Consider the following 20,054-nt stretch of genomic DNA (forward strand, 5'->3'; position numbering starts at 1 on the left):
CGAGCCACCCGCAGATGCCCAGGGGAGCGTCGCTCTCCAGGGCAACCCGGGCCCGCCCACGGCCTCGCCCCTAGGGGGCGTGGGCCTGATGTGCGTCATCGCGGCGCGCCGGAAGTGGGCGCGCGCGGCGCCCCGATTCCGGAAGTGGCGGCGGTGGGCGAGGCGCGCCGACTCGGGCTCCGGCTTTGCCATGGGCTGCGACGGGGGCACCATCCCCAAGAGGCACGAGCTGGTCAAGGGGCCGAAGAAGGTGGAGAAGGTGAGCGGCGGGGGCGGCGGCGCCCGCACGGGCGAGCCCAGGGCTGGGCCAGCGCGGCGGCCTATTGTCTCCCGGAGGACTCGGACTTAAGCACTTTGGGGGCTGCTTGGGGGGGCTGGGCTCCGACCTCGCCTTCCCCCCTTGGCTCGCCACAGCCCCCGGGGGGGCTTCCTGTCTTCCCTCGACGAGGGGCCGCGCCCGGCTTCGGTGACGGCAAAGGCTGCTCTCCATGGGGGGGCCTGAGGGGGTGTCGGGGGTCCCGCCCCGCCGGCGCCCGGGGCCCCCTCCGGGGGTCAGACCAGGGGCAGCTGCATGCAAAGGCGGCGCCCTCCCTGCTGTTCCTCCCTCCCTCCCTCCCTCTCTCTCTCTCTCTCTCTCTCTCTCTCTCTCTCTCTCTCTCTCTCTCTCTCTCTCTCTCTGAATGAGTAGCGCACCCTTGCAGTACCGTGGGGGGTCGTGGGGTTGTTCTGGCGAACAGGATGCCTGAGCGAGTGGTCGCAGTGATGGCAGTACTGAAATGATACTCTCCAGAGCCAGGCTCACCGCCCCTGAGCTCAGACCTTGGACAAGTACCCTAAGCCCTTAGTCCCTCACCTAACCAACTACCGGTGGGGGTCATGGTTCAAAGGGCTGACACTCACGCCTTGCAGGTGGGACCCCCGGCGTGACCCCCAAGCAAACAAAGGTTTTATGCCATTGTAGTGGACTCGAAGGTGTAGAGGAGTGTGTGTGTGTCTGTCCATCCGTCCTGCCGGAGCTGCAGACAGGTAATGTGGTAATGTTGTTTCAGACACACCGCTCTTGGCGGCTGCAGCCACAAACATTAAATTCAAGGAATGTTTTCTTTCAGTCATTCCTGTTTCCTCCCAGATGTCACAGCCTGCTAACATTACTCAGGTTTCGTGCTTGGGGAGGAGAGATAAGCTGGATGTGAAATACAAAATGTGAAAATGCCGTGAAGGTGACATTGGGGGCTGCATCAGAACTTTGACCGTTTAGTTGGGGGTTTGCTGTGCCCCCCAGTAAATAGTCTGCAAAAGACCCCCTCACTTCTGTTACAAACTGGTGACTTAAGAACTGGAGTCTTCGTGCTGAACTTTTCAAAATACGCCTGTTGTCTGCACTAGGGTGGGAGTGGGGTCCTTGAGCACCATGGAATTGTTTTTCCTTTTTTTGCACAAGCCAGGGGTTACTCCTGCTCGTGCACTCAGGAATTACTCCTGGCGGTGCTCAGGGGACCATATGGGATTCTGGAATCGAGCCCATGTTGGCCACGTGCAAGGCAAACACCCTCCCAGCTCTGCTACCGCTCCAGCCCCGGAATTGTTTTTCTAGATCCTATTTCCACCCTGGAAGCTTCTGTAAGAATGGTGTGGGTGGGTGGATAGGGTTTTTCCCTTCTTCCTTTGTAAACAAAAATCTGAAGTCTTAATAAAGGAAAGAAAAAACACCCTCAGAGTTTGGTGTCTGATTTGGACCAGACGCCCTTCAGAGGTGAGAATTAATTGAAAGGGTTTTTTCTTCTTGCAGGTTGACAAAAATGCGGAGTTAGTGGCCCAGTGGAACTACTGCACTCTAAGCCAAGAAATACTCAGGCGACCGATCGTCGCGTGTGAGCTGGGCAGGTGTGTTCCCCTTGCTTGGTTCCTGCCTCTGCCAGAGAGAGGGGAAGAGAAAAGCTGCAGGAGTGAACGTCTCAAGAACTCTCTCACTTCCGGAAATCCTGACCCCGTTCAGCCCTCAGACTCCCAGTTTGCTGCCCTTCATTTTGATTTTTTTTGTTGTGTTTTGGTTTTGTTTCGCGGCCACACCTGGCAGTGCCCATTGCCACATACAAATCAAGTGCCCTACCGCTGTCCTACCACCCCAGGGCCCCTGCAGTGCTTCTTTCAACTCATTTCTTGGAGGGCTGAAATGATAGTACAGTGGGGAGGGCACTGGCCTTGCAGCCAGCCCCGGGCTGGCCCCCAGCACTCCGTAGGGTCTCCCAAGCCCCACTGAGGAGTCACCCATGAGTCCAGAACCAGGAGTAAGGCTTGAGCACAGCCGGGTGTGGCTCAGAATCCTAATAAATAATAAGCTCATCCCTTTGCGTGCCCTGAGCGGTTGGGAGGGGAGGCGGATTTCTTAGTGCTGTGCTGCATTTCTGTCTCCCAGTGTCAAGGGCGGTGGGCCACCCGCCGTTTTGTTTTGTTTGGAGACGGCTGGTTGCCAGGGTGTTCTCACCGTCCTGTCCTTCCGTTGCAGACTGTATAACAAAGATGCCGTCATCGAGTTTCTCCTGGACAGATCCCCCGACAAGGCGCTCGGGAAGGCGGCCGCGCACATCAAGAGCATCAAGGTAGGTGTGTGCCGGGCCGGGTGTGTGTAGGACTGGGCACTCCGGAGCCTCGCCCTGCTCAGCCAACGCGCAGACCAAGAGGATCCCCCGGCCCCCCCACCCCGTGCTCCCCGACCAGCACCCCATTGTGGCATCGTAGGTGCGAAAGGCTGGGTTCGCAGTCACTGCGGAGGTGTCGCCTTGGCGGTGGGAGCGGAAGCCCTGTCAGGCCGACTCCGGCTGCGGTGGGCTCTCACTCAGGGCGAGAGGAGAAGTGAGAGACAGGAAAAGCTGTTTGTTCCGAGGCCAACATCATCCCAGAAACGTGCTGAAGAACATGAGGCCCCCGGCCTGTGGGTGCTTCTCTCGACGGGGGCGCTGCTCACGGCAGCCACCACAGGGGCCACGGGCCAGATCCCCGACAGCTGAAGCCTGAACCCAGCCACTCGTGTGGGGGGCGGGTGCCATGGGCCTTATCCCGACAGCTGAAGCCTGAACCTAGCCTCTGTGTGTGTGTGTGTGTGTGTGTGTGTGTGTGTGTGTGTGTGTGTGTGACAGCTGAAGCCTGAACCTGGGTGGGTGTGTGTGTGTGTGTGTGACAGCTGAAGCCTGAACCCGGGTGGGTGGGTGGGTGTGTGTGTGTCCAGATCCCGGACAGCTAAAGCCTGAACCGTGTGTGTGTGTGTGTGTGTGTGTGTGTGTGTGTGTGTGTGTGTGTGTGTGTGTGTGTGTGTGTGTGTGTGTGTGTGTGTGTGTGTATGAGACAGCTGAAGCCTGAACCCAGCGGGGGGGGAGGGGGGGCCGGGGGTGTGGGTGTGTATGCCAGCCTATCTTCCTTCAGGATCCCCCCTTGCCCCCCCGCCCCCAGGCACGGCGCCATCTGCTCGCCCCTGCGCTCATCCACTGCTGCTGTTTCCTCACAGAACGTGACGGAGCTGCGGCTCTCGGATAACCCCGCCTGGGAGGGGGACAAAGAGGGCACGAAAGGTGACAAGCACGACGACCTTCAGCGGGCGCGCTTCATCTGCCCCGTGGTGGGCCTGGAGATGAACGGGCGGCACAGGTCAGCACGGGGGCCTCAGGGAGCCCTATGGGCCGGTGGAGGGGGGTTGGGGCCCCCGCAGGGAGCCCCGCAGGCCAGGCAGCTGTGCTGGCATCGGGGGTGCGCAGGGGTCCGAGAGGTGCCCGCCCAAGAGGCAGGCGCTCCCCCAGTCCCCCTGGCCCTCGGCCGCCCTGTTCCCACAGCGACCTCAACCTCAGTGCTCACCAGCTCTGGGTATTGACGGAGACGGTGTCAGGCCACGATGCCTCTCGCTCCCTGCCGGGAAAAGCCCCCAGAGGGGCCCTGAGGCGCAGCCACCACGTGTCGTCCCGGCCCTGCTGTCTCCCCACTTTGGGCTTCCGTCTCTTCTCCTTTCCCCTTCCTGGTGGATGGGCTCTGCCCCCGGGCCTCTGCCCGCGTGTCCTCTGTGCCAGGAACTGCGGCCGTGGTTATTGGCGCGTGTCAGTGAAGTTGGTGTAGTACAGGCAGAAACGTGAGAGTTGGCTTGGGGAGCGTGCAGCGCAGGGAGGGACCCCCGAGTGCGCAGTCAGTAGTAACCCCTGAGCGCTGTGGGCGCGGCCCCCAAAGAGGGAGAGAAGGAAAATGTTCAACTTGCTGATCTAGCACAGACATCTCGGCCCGAGTGTGAGCACTGAGGCCAGGGTGAGTGTGGCGGTGCCCGCGGCCCTGGTTCCAGTCCTAGCAGCACGCATGGTCCCTGGGCGCCCAGGCGGTCTGAGCACAGACCCCAGTGACCCCGGGCGCAGAGACTGGGGTGGGCCTGACCCTGCCTGGTGTGGCCCCAGCCAGAAGCATGCAGCAGCGCTGAGCCTTTGCGTAAGGGGAGCAGGCGTTTCCTACCTCGTAATGACATAAACGTAACTACCGAGCAGGCCGCCGGGGCCTCCCGTCCTGGGCTTCCTCCTGCCCACTCCCGGGGCCACAGGAAGTCTGTTCCGAGCGGAACACGTAGGAAAGATGGGGCCGGCTTTCATGTCACCTGCAGGGCCGGGGCGCGTCACCCCCACCCGGGCCCCGCTGGGGAGCCGTTTCCTCCGTTTCCGTGCTGAGCCCCTTTTATGGCCTCACCTTGTAGCCTGTGACCTTTCACCAACCCCTGTGCCCCCCCCCACTGTGGCCCCCACCGTGCTGGGTTGCGTCTCTTCCCGACCCGTCTGTGTGTCCCACTGGCGGCCGTGTCCCTGCCGCTCACCTCCAGAAAACGGTCGCGTGGCTCCTGCCGCGCTGGGCTGCCCGGTCCCGCCACGGCTGTGCCACTGGGTCCCGCGCTGTCGGCAGTCGCTCGGTGACGACATGAGGGCGTTGTTGGGAAACGCTTCCTGTTCTGGGCCCGCGTCCCGCAGTGCTGGGGGTCACTCTTGGCTGGGGGCCAGGGCCCTGGCAGTGGCGGGAGCCGGCCCCTGTCCCCCGCCCATTTCTGCCAGCGTCCCTCAGTCCCCTCCGCGAGGCCGGGCGCGGCCCCAGCACAAAGGGCAGTCACGGCTCGGGGAAGCCTCTGTCTCGCCTTCCCGCCCTCTGTGTTTCTCTGCTGAGCGCCTGGCGGTGCCCCCGCTGCCCTCCCTGGGCCTGAGGCTCCTTTGAACATAGGCGAGAAATTTCAGACATATTTTAAGTGCCTTCTCCCTGAGTTTCCCAAAATGTCTTTTAAGTTTATAGTTTTTGTTTATGGGTTTGTTGTTGTTTGCTTTCTGTTTGGGGCCACACTCAGCAATGCTCAGGGCTCACTCCTGCCAGTGCTCAGGGCTGACTCCTGCCAGTGCTCAGGCCTCACTCCTGCCAGTGTTTAGAGGGCCATATGGGATACCAAGGGTTGAACCCGAGCCAGCCGTGTGCAAGGCACATGCCCTCCCTTCTATACTCTCTCCAGCCCTGTCAGAGCATTACTGTGAGGGGCTGGGACTGGGCAGAAGCCTGTGTTTGGGGTTCGTTTATTTATTTTGAATGTATTAATTGATTTTTTCCTACGGGAATGGGTGTCACGGCTCTCTCTCCTTGTGGTTCTTGGCCTCCCGTAGACCCTGCGCGTGTCGGTGGGTCGGGGTGAACGATCGCGGGTGACATCTTCATCCTCCTCCCCGTTGCATCCTCCCTCCAGGTTCTGCTTCCTGCGGGGCTGCGGTTGCGTGTTTTCCGAGCGAGCCTTGAAGGAGATCAAGGCGGAAGTCTGCCACACGGTGAGTGGGCAGCGCTGCCCGTCGCTTCCGTTGTTCCCGCGTCTCTGGTTGCTTCTGAAACATGGGCCAGGTCACTGGCCTGCTGTGGCCCGGCCCGTCCGGCGTGAGCTGCGCGGGCTCTGCCCCTGTGCTGGCGGGAGTGCAGCCCCCCGGGACCCCCTCACCCCGGCCCGTGGGGTGGGCATTCGGCCCAGGGGCCTCTTGTGCTTCAGGAGACTTTGTTTTCTAGTCATTTCCAATTTGGTGGCAGCCGTGGTCCCTCTGCCCAGCGCACTCGGAGACACCCCACTCCTCGCGCCGTGCAGGGTCGCTCCTGGGGTAGGAGGGGCGAGGCCGCGGTTTGCACTGGCCGCCTTCCCGCCACCGTCAGTACTGTGGGTCCGGGCGAGGTGGGAGTGACCTGGTGGCCGCCATCCACAGCACTGTCCGCCCTGCCCCTGCCCTGGGCCTGTCACCCCCACGGTGTTGCTTTTGGAGCACTCGGGGGTGAGGGGGGGGGAACGGTGGGCGGTGGCCGAGTCCTTGGTGTCGTGTGGTAGTGTCGTGTCCTCGGGACTTTGCAGGGCCCCCCAGGCCTCCTGGCTGTCATGGTTTCTCTCCGCCTCTCCGGGCTGTGCCGGGGCCTGAGACCGCGGGAGAGGGGCAACCGGGAAGGTGCCGGCGGGGGGGGGGTGGTTGAGGCCCCGTGGGAGCCGCCGTGCAGGGCCTCCCCTGCTGGAGGGCGGGGACAGCGCGTTAGTCTGGTCCCTTGAGGCCCGAGGGTTGCACGGAGGAGGAGCCGAGGGAAGCCAGGCTCTGATGGAATCATTTCTGCCAGTGTGAGGTTGGCCACGTCTGAGTCCATGTTCGTGCAGGTGAAGTGGCCAGGGCACGGCGTGGCCTCACTCCAGCCTTCAGCCCGCCCGCTGGCCTGTGCCTCCGTGTCCCCGGGGAGCGGCCGGCGTTGTCCCCATGCTCCAGCCCACACGTCAGCTGACAGATTTGTGAACGGAGGGAGACACTTCCTAGGGTGATCTGAAGGGATGGACAGTGGAATGAAACCAACCCAGGCTGCGTTTCCAGTAATTTGAAGATATTCCCTGGGAGCTGGAGCGCGCACAGTGGGTGGGGCGCCTGCCTCGCACATGGCCCATTTGTGTGGCTCCCCAAAAACCAAAGCAAGGATGTTAGTGTGATCTTCATGTTTATTGGGGGAGGGTCTGCCGTGTGTCTCAAGCATGTCTCACTAGGGCCGCAGCCAGGGCCTCGCGTGCAAAGCGCAGGCTCCCGGCTTGGGCTGCGTCTCCTACCCTGTCCTGCCTTCCACGTTGCCTTCCTTCTCCTTTTGGTTTGGGGTCACACCTGGCAGTGCTCCGGGCCCTGGGAGGCGCCGTGAATCCCCCCGCGGGTGGGGACTAGAGCGATAGCACAGCACGTCGGGCCTTTGTCTTACACATGACCAACCCGACTTGCGTCCCTGGCACCATCCGTGGCCCTCGGAGCCGAGCCCTGAACACAGAGTCAGGAGTAAGGCCTCGGCACCTCCGGGTGTCGCCCAGAAAGAAATGAGAAGCTCAGGGGACCAGTGCTCGCCCATTCTCCCTCTCGCTCGCACCCGAGCGTACTGTGGAAACCTGATCTCAGCAGCAGCTCGCCAGCTGCCGGCGCCTCTCAGACTCCAGCCGTGGAAGTGGCCCAGTCGGTGCCAGCGTTTCCAAGAGCATTTGAGCACATGCCTGTGTCGGGGATCCTGTGCCCATCCTCCGGGTGAAATGCCCCCAAGAAGGCGACACCAAGGGGCACGAGGACAGCCTCCGGCCGCCCGCTCAGCCGCTCAGGTCCCAGTTGAAGTGAGTCTGGGCCTGGAAGGCCCAGTGGGGCTCCAGGGGCACCTCGGCGTCCCGCAGCACGCGGCGCCTGAGCCACCGCTCCAGGCACGTGACCACCAGGGGGTCCTCCGAGGGCTCGAACTTGCTGGCAAACAGGGAAGGTGACTGGACAATCCAGGGCAGGTCCCCCAGCCCGTACACACAGCTGTCCTGGACGTAGCGGCCTGCAGGGAGAGACCCAGCCCTCAACTCACGCCATGCAGATGTGCCGAGGGGGACGCCCCCCCATCCGCCTCCCCAGGGGCCCTCTGCCAGGCTCCGGCCAGTCCTGCTGCTGACACGGGCCTGCGGGGGGCGTTCCGGGGCTGGAGAGTCAGGGTAGCATGGAAGGTGATTCCCTGCAGGTGGCCGACCCCGGTTTGGTCCCCTGAGCACCAAGCCAGGAGTCAGTGCTGAGCACTGCTGGGTGTGTCCCCAGAAGACAAAGAGAGGGAAGCATCCCTTTTTCCTGCCCTCGGTCCCCACCGAGCACGGAGGCTTTGCCCGGTGAATGCGGCGAAGTTTAGGGGGTGAGCTGGGAGGGGAGGGGCAGCCCTTGCGTGCCCGCCGCAGTGCACAGTCCCTTGCCTGCTGTGGTGCAGCGTGGACCCAGCGGCCCCCGGACTGTGGGTGTACCCTAAGGGCTGGGTGGTTTGCAGAAGCTGAGCCCCGTCCCCCAGGCTCTGCAGAGGGGGTGACGGGAGGACAGGAGGGGCTTTCGCCGGCAGCTGCCAGCTATCGAGGGCCAGCAGACAGGCGGGCGGGCTGGTGACCCGGCTGGCAACCCCCGTCCTTCTCCGATGCAGCAGGCTGGCCCGCGGCAGAGCCGTGCACGGCCAGCTCCAGCGGACCCTGCCCTGGGCGCACGCCGGGACCGGGTGGGCTTCTGTGGTTGCGCTGGTGCAGGAGGGGAAATAGGGGGCTGTGGCTGATGGCTGGGGGGCGTGAGGCACGGGCAGGACCAGCCCAGAAGCTCTGACTCCGCCTTCGGTGACTGAGCACTGAGCACCCTGCACGGCCTGAGCACACAGGCTGCCTCCAGGAAAGGGCCGGGATGGGGCGGCCCTGGGGTGTGGGTGACACTGAGGGGGTGGGGCGACCTTCCAGGGTGCAGGGGACTGAGCAGCGCCTGCACCAGCACTCCTGGCAGCCAGGCCCGCAGCCTGTCGGGACTCGTGCGGGTCCCTAGAGCCGGGCCCGGCGCTGGCCTGGAGCCTACCTGTCGCCCACCTGTGGCCTGCCCAGCGGGCGGCCGGCTCCTCAGCCAGAGCTGCTTAGACACACGGGCTGGAGCGTGACTGGGTGTGGCCCCAAACAACAAAAATAAATCTAGAAATTTCTCCCGTCCCTTCTGACCGGGAGGAGGCGGGGCCGGCCCACTCGTGTGGCCTTCCTCTGCCTCCCAGACGGCAGCCCTCAGAACCCGGCTCATTTGCATGTCGGAGCTGCAGGGCCGCCCTGGGGTCCGGGTGGGCCTGCAGGGGGCCGGGCCGTCAGAAGGGAGACGGGAGATGGGGCCCTTTGGGGGCCCTTCAAGCTGTGCTCGGGACCTTGTGAACCCTGGGACCATCCCCGCCCCCCCCCCCCCCCCGGTGCCGCCTGCGGGCCGTGCTCCTCCCCGCGTACAGCGGGGGCGGGGCTGGTCGCGCGCTCACCTTTGCACCCGCCGTGGCCACGGCCCTCCTGGCCTTTCCATTTCATGGCTCGGATGTTCCCCCCCGAGCCAGCGTCAGGCGTCGTGCCTGGAGCATCTGGGGAAGCAAAGCGGACACCGCGGGCCGCGCTGAAGGGCCGGATGACCCCCAGGCTACCTCCTGTCTGTTCTGGGGATGCTTAGGGGGTGGGGGTCACTCTTGCAGTTCCTGGGGACACTGTGGAGGTGGGGGCGTGTCCTGGCGTCCCTGTCCCACGAGCCATCTCCCAGCACGGCCACCAGGTGCGGGTGATGAGAAGTCGGGCTTCCGGTGGCATGGCCAGGTGCAGGCCCTGGTTCCCCGGGACGTGGGCGGGGCTTGACCTGCCTCCCCAGACCCCAACAAGTGTCAGGCCTGCCCGAGACGCAAGGGCAGGCACGAGGGTGCCACTAGGGGCCAGTCTGGCCTGAAAGAGGAGAGGAACTTTCTGAGGGTTCCGGACGTGTTCTCTGTGAAAGGCAGACAGATGGAGGGCCCGGAGTGATAGTGCAGTGGGAAGGGCGCTTGCCTTGCACACGGCCGGCCTGGGTGTGATCCCTGCATCCCGTGTGGTCCCCCGAGCACCACTGCAGCACTGTACCGCTGTCGTCCCGTTGCTCGTCTATTTGCTCGAGCGAGCACCAGTAACGTCTCCATTGTGAGACTTGTTGTGACTGTTTTTGGCATATCGAATATGCCACGGGGAGCTTGTTGGGCTCTCCGAGAGGGACAGAGAAATTGAACCCAGGTCAGAGGAATTGAACCCGGGTCCACCGCCAGGAGTAATTCCTGAGAGCTGGGAGAAACCCCTGAGCATCCCCAGGTGTGACCCAAAGAGCCAAAAAAAAAAAAAAGCAGATGTAAAACACAGGCGCCCCACTCTGGAGAGGACACAGCCGCCGCCAAGTGGGCCAGGGTTAGGCCCTGCCCTGCTCGCTGGCCTGCGCTTACCTTTCAGGCGGTTCAGCGTCACCCAGTAGTGGCGTTCCGGGCTGTGGACGTGCCTGGACCACTGCAGCATGGCCCCGGCACGGGGGTCCGTCAGCACGAACTCCACGAACTTCCTCGTGAGCACGTAGTTGGCGCTTCCGGAGTAGATGGTCAGGTTGGGGGGCGGCTCGGCCCAGAAGCCCACGTTGGGGGTCACGTAGACGCTGCCCCCCAGGGCCGCCCTGGCCTGGCCCTCGTGGCTCTGGGCAGGGGGCGGCCCCGGCGTGATGTTCCTGTCGGCCCACTGGCTGCGGAGGTAGCGGGTGATCTCCCGGTGGGTCCGGAGCGGGAAGTCCTCGGCACACAGGTTGAGGGCGTGGCTCCAGCCCACCCTGGAGCCCGCCAGCGCGCGCAGGCACCCCAGCTCGGCCTGCAGGCGCGCCAGGCCCGGGGGCGCCGCCCGCCCGCCGCCCGGCGAGAGGAAGACGTTGCCCAGGCAGCCGGCCAGGGTCTGCACGGCCGCCCGGTGCTCGGCGGGCACATCCTCGCCCACGTGGACGCAGTACAGGTTCTGTGGGGCGTACACGGCCCGCAGCAGCCGCACCAGCGCGGCCAGCTCGCGTGGCGCCGTAATGACGTAGGCCAGGGAGGCGTTGCCCTCCTCGGCCGACAGGGCCGCCGTGATGAAGCGAAGCCCCCGCGCGAGCCGAGAGCAGTTCCCCGAGCCCCACAGGTGCCCGGCCACGTCCGCCCCGGGCGGGCCCTGGCAGAACCGCGCCACCTGGGGTGCCGCCGCCTTCCCCTCCAGCAGGGCCGCGCACAGCTCGTCGGGGTAGAAGCCGCAGTCGGCCACGTCGGGGGCCGGGGGCGCCCGCTCGGCCTCCTCGGGGGCCCGTAGGTAGAGGAAGAGGGAGACGCAGACGGCCGTGCCCACGGCCAGGCCCATCTTGGTGGCCCGCAGCTGGCTCATGGCTGGAGACGGTCCCCTCCAAGGTCCCTGCAAGGGCGGCACGGGATGGAGGCTCCCGCGGGGGCAGGGAGGACACGCGGGCGCGTGGCCTGTCCCAGTCGTGGCTCCCCTCCCCCCGCACGATCCCAGCCGCTGGCTGTGGCCCTGCGCCAGCGCGTGGGTGACCCTGGTGGCCTCGCAGGGACCCCGGACACACCAGGCAGCAACTTGGATCCCACCGGGGCCTGAAAATGACCCTCCGCTTGAGTTCCTTTTGGGGGTGGGGGTGTCGGGGGTGGGGTTCCCAGCTGTACTCGGGGCTGACTCCTGGGTGGGCGCCCTGGTGCTGCGGTGACGGGTTCTGTCTGCCCGCGCCCGGTCTGTCTGTCTGTCTGCCCTCGTTCGGGCGTGGGGTGCTCAGCACCACGTGCAGTGGGCCCGGGGCTCGGGCAGGCCCGGGCAGGGCAGCGTGAAGCGGCCACTTCCGGGGAGGGCCACCCCCAGCGCCTCCAGGGCCGCTCCCGGCTCTGCCTGGACCAGCCGGGCCCTCCGCATGAAGCCGTGACCCCTCACACGGGGCTCGCTTAGGGCCCGAGAGGTGTCGCAGAGGCTGGACTGGCAGCCTGGTCCCCAGTGCCCCTCCAGGAAGGGACGAATAAGAAGTCAAGGGTCAGAGAGGGGGAGGGGTGGGGCGCCCGCCTGCGTGCAGCTGGCCTGGGCTCCACCCCCTCACCCCCTGGGAGAGCGTCAGCCCTCCTTGCAGGCAGGCAGGGCTCAGGGGCTAGCCAGGGGTCCTCTTAATTAAAGGAAGACTCGTCCCACGCGTGTTCTCCCCCCGCCCCATAGACACACGGACAGCGGGTTTGGGCAGGCCGGGCCGCCCCGAGTGCAGTGCTCCTGGCCTCCAGTTGACTCTTTGGACATGGGTTCATTCAAAGTCTTAGAAACAGCTCAGGCCAGGCCCCACGCCCGGCTGCCCTGCCCCCACCCAGCTCATGGGGTCAGGGACGGCCCTCACCTGTGCAGACGCCCACCCACCTGGCCCCTGCCCGCTTCCCAGGGGGGTCACACGCAGCCCGTCCAAACAGCGCTCTGGGGCCACAGTGAGCACAGTGGGACAGGAGCTTGCCCCACTCTCGGCCAGCCCAGGTTCGACCCCCGCCATCCCACGGGTCCCCCAGGCACCGCCAGGGGTTCAGAGGCAGAGCCGGGAGTCAGCCCAGAGCACCACCAGGTGCGGGCGGGCGCTTGCCTTGCGCACAGCTGACCTGGGTTCCACATCGGGTGTGGCCCCGACAAACAAAAACAAAGAGGCTGACGGGTCAGAACCTTCGCTCCTCACCAGAAGGGCCTTATTTAAAATACCGCGTGGGAGCAGCTGCGGCTGGGAGCGTGCCCGGGAGCGGCGGGACGTCCCTGACGGCATCCCCCATCCCAGTCTCAGCGTCCCGCCTGCCTCTGAGCCGCAGGCGCAGTGCAGAGTGATGGTCTCGGGGTGAGGGGGCACTCGAAGCCTTTTCCCACCGCCCTGACTTCCCCGGGCCTGTGTATGTTTATTTGCTTGCTTTGGGGGACACACAGTGATGCCCGGGGTCCTCCTGGCTCTGCACTCAGGGATCATGCCTGGTGGTGCCCAGGGGACCGTATGGGATGCCAGGGATCGAACCCAGGTTGGCCACGTGCCAGGCAAGCAAACTCCCAGCCCCGTGGCCTTGTGTAACCGAATACCCATTCAGCCGCCGCTGGGCCAGAGGGGTGGCGCAGGGGCAGTGCCTGGAGAGCCGCGGGAGGGGCCTGGGCCCGGGAGAAACAGCCCTGCAGCCAGGGCCGCCGCCGGGGAGGCCTCCAGGGCTGCTCTCAGGGTGGCGTAGCTGCCCCGGCACTTCTTTGACCAGAGGGTCGTTCGAGGACTTGAGGCCGAGGATGTTTCCCTTCCTGTTGCTTGTGCCCCCGCGTTCACCCCCCAGCACTCAGCAGGGGGCCGGGAGCGGGCTCTCGGAGTGTCTGGACCGCCTCACACTATTTGTCTCACGGGGATCATTTTTAGTGCGTTAACATGGAGTCTAGCTCACGTAAAGACTTCTGGGGGTGGGGGTTTGATGGCATCGAATACAGCTGAGTGATGTTTGGGCCGAGCGACAGCACAGCTCGCCGTGCACACGGCCAACCCAGGTTCAATCCTAGCACCACATAGGGATGCCCAGGGATGCCAGGAGTAACCTCCGAGTGCAGAGTCTGGAGTAAGCGTGAGCACCCCCGGCTGTAGCCCCACAGAAAACCTCAATGACTTTTTGCTGAATCTTTTAAAAAAAAAAAAAAAAACGCGGGGGGGGGGGCTGGATCGATAGCACAGTGGGTAGGGCGGGTGTTTGCCTTGCACGGGGCCGACCTGGGTTCGATTCCTCTGTCCCTCTCGGAGAGCCCGGCAAGCTACCAAGAGTATCTCGCCACAAGGCAGAGCCTGGCAAGCTACTTGTGGCATATTCGATATGCCAAAAACAGTAACAACAAGTCTCACAAGGGAGACGTTACTGGTGCCCGCTTGAGCAAATCGATGAGCAACGGGAAGACAATGTTACAGTGCAGTGCAATTCTACTGGGTAAATAATGGTCATTTTTTTCCTTTTTTGCTTTTTGGGTCACACCCGGCAATGCACAGGGGTTACTCCTGGCTCTGCACTCAGGAATTACTCCTGACTATGCTCAGGGGACCCTGTGGGATGCTGGGAATCGAACCCAGGTCGGTCGCATGCAAGGCAAACGCCCTCCCTGCTGTGCTATCACTCCAGCCCCATAATGATCTTTAAAGATGATCTTGATGTGCCTGGAGACTGTGGCTCAGTGGGCAGGACACGGGCATGCACTCAGCTGACCGGGTTCTTCCCCTTCACCCCACAGGAGCCCCCGAGCCCCTCCGGGTGCTCCCTGCACTTACTCAGGGCTTCCCTGTCATGGGTGTGGTCCCAGGGCAAATAAAGATGGACTTAAAGTACTTGATTCTACGCACTCGTGTTTTCGAGTGTCACCATTTGTTTACCCAGATCAGACGAGAATGTGTCTACACCAGGGAAACTTCTCGGTGTTCCCGTTTTAGGAAGGGTGTGACGTCCGTTCTGGGTAAGCCGCTGGGACCCTCTTGCTTGCTCCTGGGCACGGAGGTGGCTTTGCCTGGTCCCCGGGGCGGGGCTCCACGCTGGCGTCAGGTTGGGTGAGAGTGACCGATTTCTGGGGCAGACGGGGCGGGTGAGGGCCCTGCCCCCCAGGAGGACAGGAATGGGGGTGCGGGCCAATTCAGGGTTCCCGGGAAGTGTGCTGCCTTGGTGCTGCATGAGAGAATCCCGCGGCGCTGCAGCCCCCAGACCGGAGAGCCTGAGTTCTCTGGGCCCCCCCATGCCCACCCTAAGTGCCCTCAGCCACAGCCTGGAAAGCTGCTGCTGTTCTGCCTCTGGGCGCAGAAAGAAGTTTTCAGCACCCCCGAATCAGCTTCCCCTCTGCACCCCCAAATCGGCTTCCCTCAGCGGCTGGCCTCAGAGAGGGGCCAGGCACTGAGTCCCGAGACTGGCCGCCATCTGTCGGTACCCCCGTGAGCTTCTCCGAGGTTTGTGGCATCTCCAGCCGCCTGGGTGTGCAGAGGGGGATCCCGCTTCGGGGAGGCCCGAGAGCCCCGCAAACCCCCCCTTCTTGTGGGGCCCAGATCAGGCACGGGCCCGGGCGCTCGCTCAGAGGCTCCGCCCCCTCGCCGCCCGAGCACCGAGCACCCCAGAGGTGGCCCCAGAGTAAATGAGAGACCTGGACCCGGCCTTGCCCTGGGCCGTGCCCCCGTTTCCTGGCGCAGAGCTGTCCCTGCTCGCAGACTCTGTGAGATCCCGCTTGTGTCTCCTTCGTGTGAGTGAAAAGCATCTTTGAGAGAGAAAGAGGCTCTCGGGGGAGGCATTTAGAACCTTCCGGTGGCCCGGAGAGCACAGCGGCTGGCCCCGGGCCTGGGCCTGGCCCTGGCACCCCTGGCCGGTCAGGTCCCCCCGACACCCCGGTGTTCGGCCTCTGACTGCCCGGGAACCCCTCAGAGCCCGGCACTTACCTCGTCCCGGCTCCTGGAGGGAGAGGCGGCCGGGGGCCCCGGCTCTTCCCTTGCTCGCGGCGTCCCGGGGGCGCTGGGCAGGTTCTGTCACCCAGCAGCGTCCTGTCCCCAGGGAAGGAGCCGCCAGCTGGTCGGGCGGGCCGCGCCTCCGGTGGTGGGGAAGCCAGCAGCCTGAGTGCTCGGGGCCGTTCCGGGGCGCACGGAGAGATGCCCCCCCCCCAAGGGCTCGCCCAGGACCCAGCCGCCTGCCACCCGTGGCTCCACCCAGGGCGCGGCTGTGGGGGCCCCGCCCCTGGGACGCCTCCTCTACCCTCCCCCCTCCCTCCCTCCTCCTTCCCTCCCTCCCACTCGCTTCCTCCGGCCTCCTGCCCTAGCAGGGGCTGGGGAGACGGCACAGTGGGGGCCCCCGCTGCCCGGGGCTCAGGCCTGGCCCTGCCCGAGCCCTGCCAGGAGGAAGCTCTGGACACAGCCAGGGTGACCCTGAAACAAACAGGGTCTTTGCTGGCACCTGTCAGGGGGCCCAGGGTGGCGAGCCCCCGCTGGGGACGCCCTTGTCCCTCGCTGCAGAAAGGACCTGCGTGGCCGTGCAGGGGCCAGTCGCAGCTGCCGTGACCGGCCCTTCCCGGACGGCCGTGTCCATCCGGACGGAGAGGCCAGCACAGTGGGACACTGCCCCCCTACGCCCGTCGGCCAGCGTGGGCCGTCCTCACACCCGGGGGGGGCGGGGGGGCGAGTGCTGGCCTCGCATCCTCCCCAGGCCAGGGAGTGGGCGCAGGCGGGAGTCTCGGGGGCCGCCTTTGCCCCATCCCGACGTGACGGGACCCCAGACTCGTCCTGACACGCTTCCTGCCAGCATGCACCGAGGCCCTCGGGAAACGGGCACGTGGGGAAGGGGCTGGGGCAGCCCCCACATAGCTCCCAGGGACCGGGCTGGGAAACGCTGGCGGGAGGAAGTGACACAGACACGTCCTGCCGTCCTGCCACCCCGACAGACACGGGGCAGGTGGACACTGGGCCACAGGGCAGATGGGGGCTCTGCCCTCTCGGCTGCGGGGAAGCGTTTTCCAGGCCTGAGGCGAGGCTGGCCGCGTCCTGTGCTCGGCGCCTCCCTGAGGCCCGCGGCCGGTCTGCTGGGTGTCCGGGGGAGAGTGGGCTGCCTTCCCTTCGTTTGCTGTTGGGGTGGGGGCACTGTCTCCCGCCCCGCGGTCACCCGCCTCTCCCCGCAGTGCGGTGCCGCCTTCCAGGACGACGACGTGGTGGTGCTCAATGGCTCCAAGGAGGACGTGGAGGCCCTCCGGCAGAGGATGGAGGCCCGGAGGCTGCGAGCGAAGCTGGGCAAGGTGAGGGCCGGGGTCCACCCCCGGCAGCCCACGGGGTCCCAGAGTCCGCCAGGTGTGTCCCACACCAGCAGGACAAGACACTCGCACCCTGCATCCAGCGGGTGGGAGGGGAGCCGGGGCGGGCTGGGGCTCCCCGAGGCCTCGCGCTCTGAGGCCGGTGCTCGGGCCGGAAGGCGCCCCCTGAGCTGTGCTCTCGGCTCTCCAGCAGGGTGCTCTGTCATCTGGTGCCGGCAGCTCGGGCTCAGCCCCAGCCCTAGACATTTTCCTAATAGCTTCGTGATGATGCAGTTCATACGCCACCCTCGGCACGGGTGGAAAAAGCCAGGCGTGCCCTGCGAGGCCTTGGATGCAGTGCTCTCGACGGGGTCTGGAGCCTCTTGGCGCTCTGAGAGGCCCGTGCGGCTGGTGCAAAGGCACATACCTGTCTAGGGCTGGAGCCCAGCGGGGAGGCGCTGGCTTTGCACCTGACCGACCTTTGTCCGATCTCTGGCACCCCGTATGTTCCCCTGCGCCCTGAGCACAGAGCCGAGACTAATCCCTGAGCAGTGCTCGGGTATGGCCCCCCCCAAAAAAGGGGGGGAGGGCAGGGGGCAAGTATGTGTCATTTCCTGAGTGGCTGCTCTTTTGAAGAGCCAGGGCACAAGAGGGCGTGTTGGGTGGTTGGGGCCCCCCGGCTGTGCACAGGCGCATTCCTGGCGGGCTTCAGGGACCATGTGAGGGCCTGGGGGGTCCAGCACAGCTCGCCCGCCCAATGGGCCACACCCAGTCGTGCTCAGGGCTTACACTCGAGGGCTCCCGGGCGGCTGCCTGCAGGGCAAGTGCCCGCCCGCCCCAGCAGGTGTTTCTGGCGAAGGACGTTGTTGCCCTGGCGTCTGCTCCCAGGGTTCTAGAAAGGCCGAGCCGCGTTCTCGAGGAAGTGCCTGGAGCGCAGCCCCTGGCCGGCAGTGGTGGCGCCACACGAGCTTCCGCGTCCCGGGCTCCCTGCCAGGCCGCCCGTCCCCAGGGCCCCGCTCACTGCCTGCCCCGCCGGGCCTCACCCCGGCTTCTGGGAATGCCTCTTAGTGACCGCTACCAGGAGACCAAATATTTCCCCGGTTCCGCTGGGGACGGGACGGGGTCCCCGTGTGCCCGTGGAGACCGTGCCTGCCGCGAGGCGGGAGGTTTGTGCTGTGGGTGGGGCATCTCAGATCAGGGGCCCGGGCCCAGCCCTGGGGTCTCTGCCAGTGCCGGCACCGAGTGTCTTGGGCGCCCCCTTCTGGACGCTCGGCAGACTGCGTTGTGAAAGTCATTTCTCTGCGAGCTGTCCTAGAACCCGAGCTCGACAGACTCGGCAGTGATGGCAGGCGGCTACGGCTCCAGCCGTCCCTCGTCCAAAACACCTCCTGCAGGGCCCAAGCGAGAGCACAGCGGGGAGGGCGTCTGCCTTGCACGCAGCCGACCTGGGTTTGATGCCCAGCATCCCACAGGGTCCCCGAGCACCACAGGTGTGATTCCTGAGTGCAGAGCCAGGAGTCAGCCCTGAGCACCGCCGGGTGTGACCCAAAAAGGAAAAAAAAAAAAAACTGCTGGGGCTGGTGCACAGGTCAGTGGGCAGGGCACTTGCCTTGCGCACAGCTGACCCGGGTTCGATCCCCGCATCCCGTATGGTCCCCTGGGCACGGCTGGCTGTGCCCCGCCCCAGGGTAAGAAGAGCTTTGCGCTGGTGCCAGGGCGTGACCCAGCACATCCCGGCCCCGCTCCGAACCTCTTCTGGCCGTGGCACCGCGAGTGGCAGAATCCTAGTGCTTCCACGGCAGCCCGACGCCTGGGCAGCCGGCGACTCGCCCTTTACAGACGCCTCAGAGCGCAGGGGGCCCCGGGGTGCAGGGGTAGGGCAGCCAGACAGCGGCTGCCTGGGCTTGCGGAAACCCGGGCCCTCGGACACGGTCTCCTCGGAGCAGAGTGAAGGGGACGCGGGCCGGAGTGAGCCCCCTCCCCCAACCCGCCCTCCCCCCCCCACTCTGCCTCCAAGCCCCCCTCCGTGTCTTCACAGAAAGCAAAGAAGCCCAAAGCGGCCGAGTCCGTGTCCAGCCCCGACGGTGAAGGTAAGGCCGGGGCTGACCCTTGGGGCTGCTGCCCGCCCCCTGCAGCCGGGGCCGGGCGCCTGCAGCCTGCTCGGTGTCTCGCAGAGGCCCCGGGCCCGTCCGGAGTGAAGGCGGGGAAGCCCGAGGCGCCCGGCCCGGAACCCAGAGAGAAGCCGGCCCACGCCGCGGCCAGAGGAGCAGGTAGGACTTGGGGTGCCCCCGCCCGGGCCTCCCGTGTACTCGCGGCCCGAGCCGGCCTGTCCCCGCCGGCCTCTGGGCTGGGCAGGAAGAGCAGCTCCCGGCCACTGGGGGACACGGCACAGCAGCGCGGGCCGGGCCACTCAGCACTCAGCACCCGTCCCCCCTTCTGCCCCTCAGTACTCAGCACCCAGCACCTCTGTCCTCGGGCAAGTCCCCCTCCTGCCCGGGCCCCTCAGTACTCAGCACCCAGCACCCCTGTCCTCAGGCAAGTCCCCCTCCTGCCCGGGCTCCTCAGTACTCAGCACCCAGGACCCCTTTCCTCGGGTGCAGGTCCCGGCCTCCGGGGTCAGCCCAGCTCGCCGCTGCCCAGGACGGGGGTGGCGTCTGGCTCTGAGCGTGCCTCGCCCGCTCCCCCCTCACCGCCCCTTCCTCTTCCTCCCCAGCCGCCAGCGCCAGCGGAGCCCCTGCGGGGAAGGCGGGGAAGGCGGAGCGTGGCGCCCCGAAGCGCTCCATCGCTGACAGCGAGGAGTCGGAGGCCTACAAGTCCCTCTTCACCACCCACAGCTCTGCCAAGCGGCCCAAGGAGGCGGCGGCCCACTGGGTCACCCACACGTCCTACTGCTTCTGAGCCCGCCCGGACAGCCCCTTCCCTGCGGGGTGGGGGGGCACGGTCATTAAAGCAGCTCTGCCCGCCGGCGGCCTCCCGAGTCCTGCCTTGGGGTCCTCCTCTTGGGCGTGGGGGGGGCTCCCGGCACAGGCGGCACTGAGCGGCCACTCCCGGACCTCATTCCCCCGAGGGGAGAGGCCGGGCGGTGCATCCTGGGCCCGGCCAGCAGGACACGAGGCCGGCGGGGCCAGCAGCTGTGGCCGGGAGTAGGAAGGTCAGTGAGACCCTCCCGTGAGGCCCGTGGGCCCAGGAGACTGGCGCCGGCTCCGGCCGTGGGCCCGGGTGTCTGCCCCCGCCTCTCTCCTCTGGTGTGGGGCGACACCTCGGGGCCCTCTGAGGGGCCGGGCACCTCCCCGGTCACCCACTGTCCCGTCTCTCCCACGCCTCACCCCCTTCAGCAGGTGCCGCCCCCTCGGCCCCCCAAGCCCCGGGGGGGTTGTCATTTCTCCCAGCCTCCCTCCCCCGGGCCATCCACCAGCCCCATCTTGCC

General features: G+C 65.8%; 2 protein-coding genes across 2 annotated transcripts; one reads left to right on the plus strand and one right to left on the minus strand.

The window, feature by feature from the left end:
* Window positions 1–109: 109 nt before the first annotated feature.
* On the plus strand, window positions 110–19,590 carry RTF2 (replication termination factor 2). Its single transcript, XM_012935416.2, has 9 exons — window positions 110–259; window positions 1,790–1,884; window positions 2,507–2,600; window positions 3,503–3,642; window positions 5,738–5,816; window positions 16,520–16,633; window positions 18,666–18,717; window positions 18,802–18,897; window positions 19,341–19,590. Exons 1-9 carry the CDS (start codon window positions 191–193, stop codon window positions 19,523–19,525), a joined length of 924 nt encoding a protein of 307 aa, XP_012790870.2. The 5' UTR covers window positions 110–190; the 3' UTR covers window positions 19,526–19,590.
* LOC101539639 (beta-1,3-galactosyl-O-glycosyl-glycoprotein beta-1,6-N-acetylglucosaminyltransferase 7) lies at window positions 6,516–11,470 on the minus strand. Its single transcript, XM_004620197.2, has 3 exons — window positions 10,288–11,470; window positions 9,319–9,414; window positions 6,516–7,848 (listed from the first exon to the last, which is right to left on the minus strand). Exons 1-3 carry the CDS (start codon window positions 11,234–11,236, stop codon window positions 7,622–7,624), a joined length of 1,272 nt encoding a protein of 423 aa, XP_004620254.2. The 5' UTR covers window positions 11,237–11,470; the 3' UTR covers window positions 6,516–7,621.
* Window positions 19,591–20,054: the final 464 nt, after the last annotated feature.

Source organism: Sorex araneus, chromosome 5 (genome assembly GCF_027595985.1).
Source record: "Sorex araneus isolate mSorAra2 chromosome 5, mSorAra2.pri, whole genome shotgun sequence".
Taxonomy (NCBI): domain Eukaryota; kingdom Metazoa; phylum Chordata; class Mammalia; order Eulipotyphla; family Soricidae; genus Sorex; species Sorex araneus.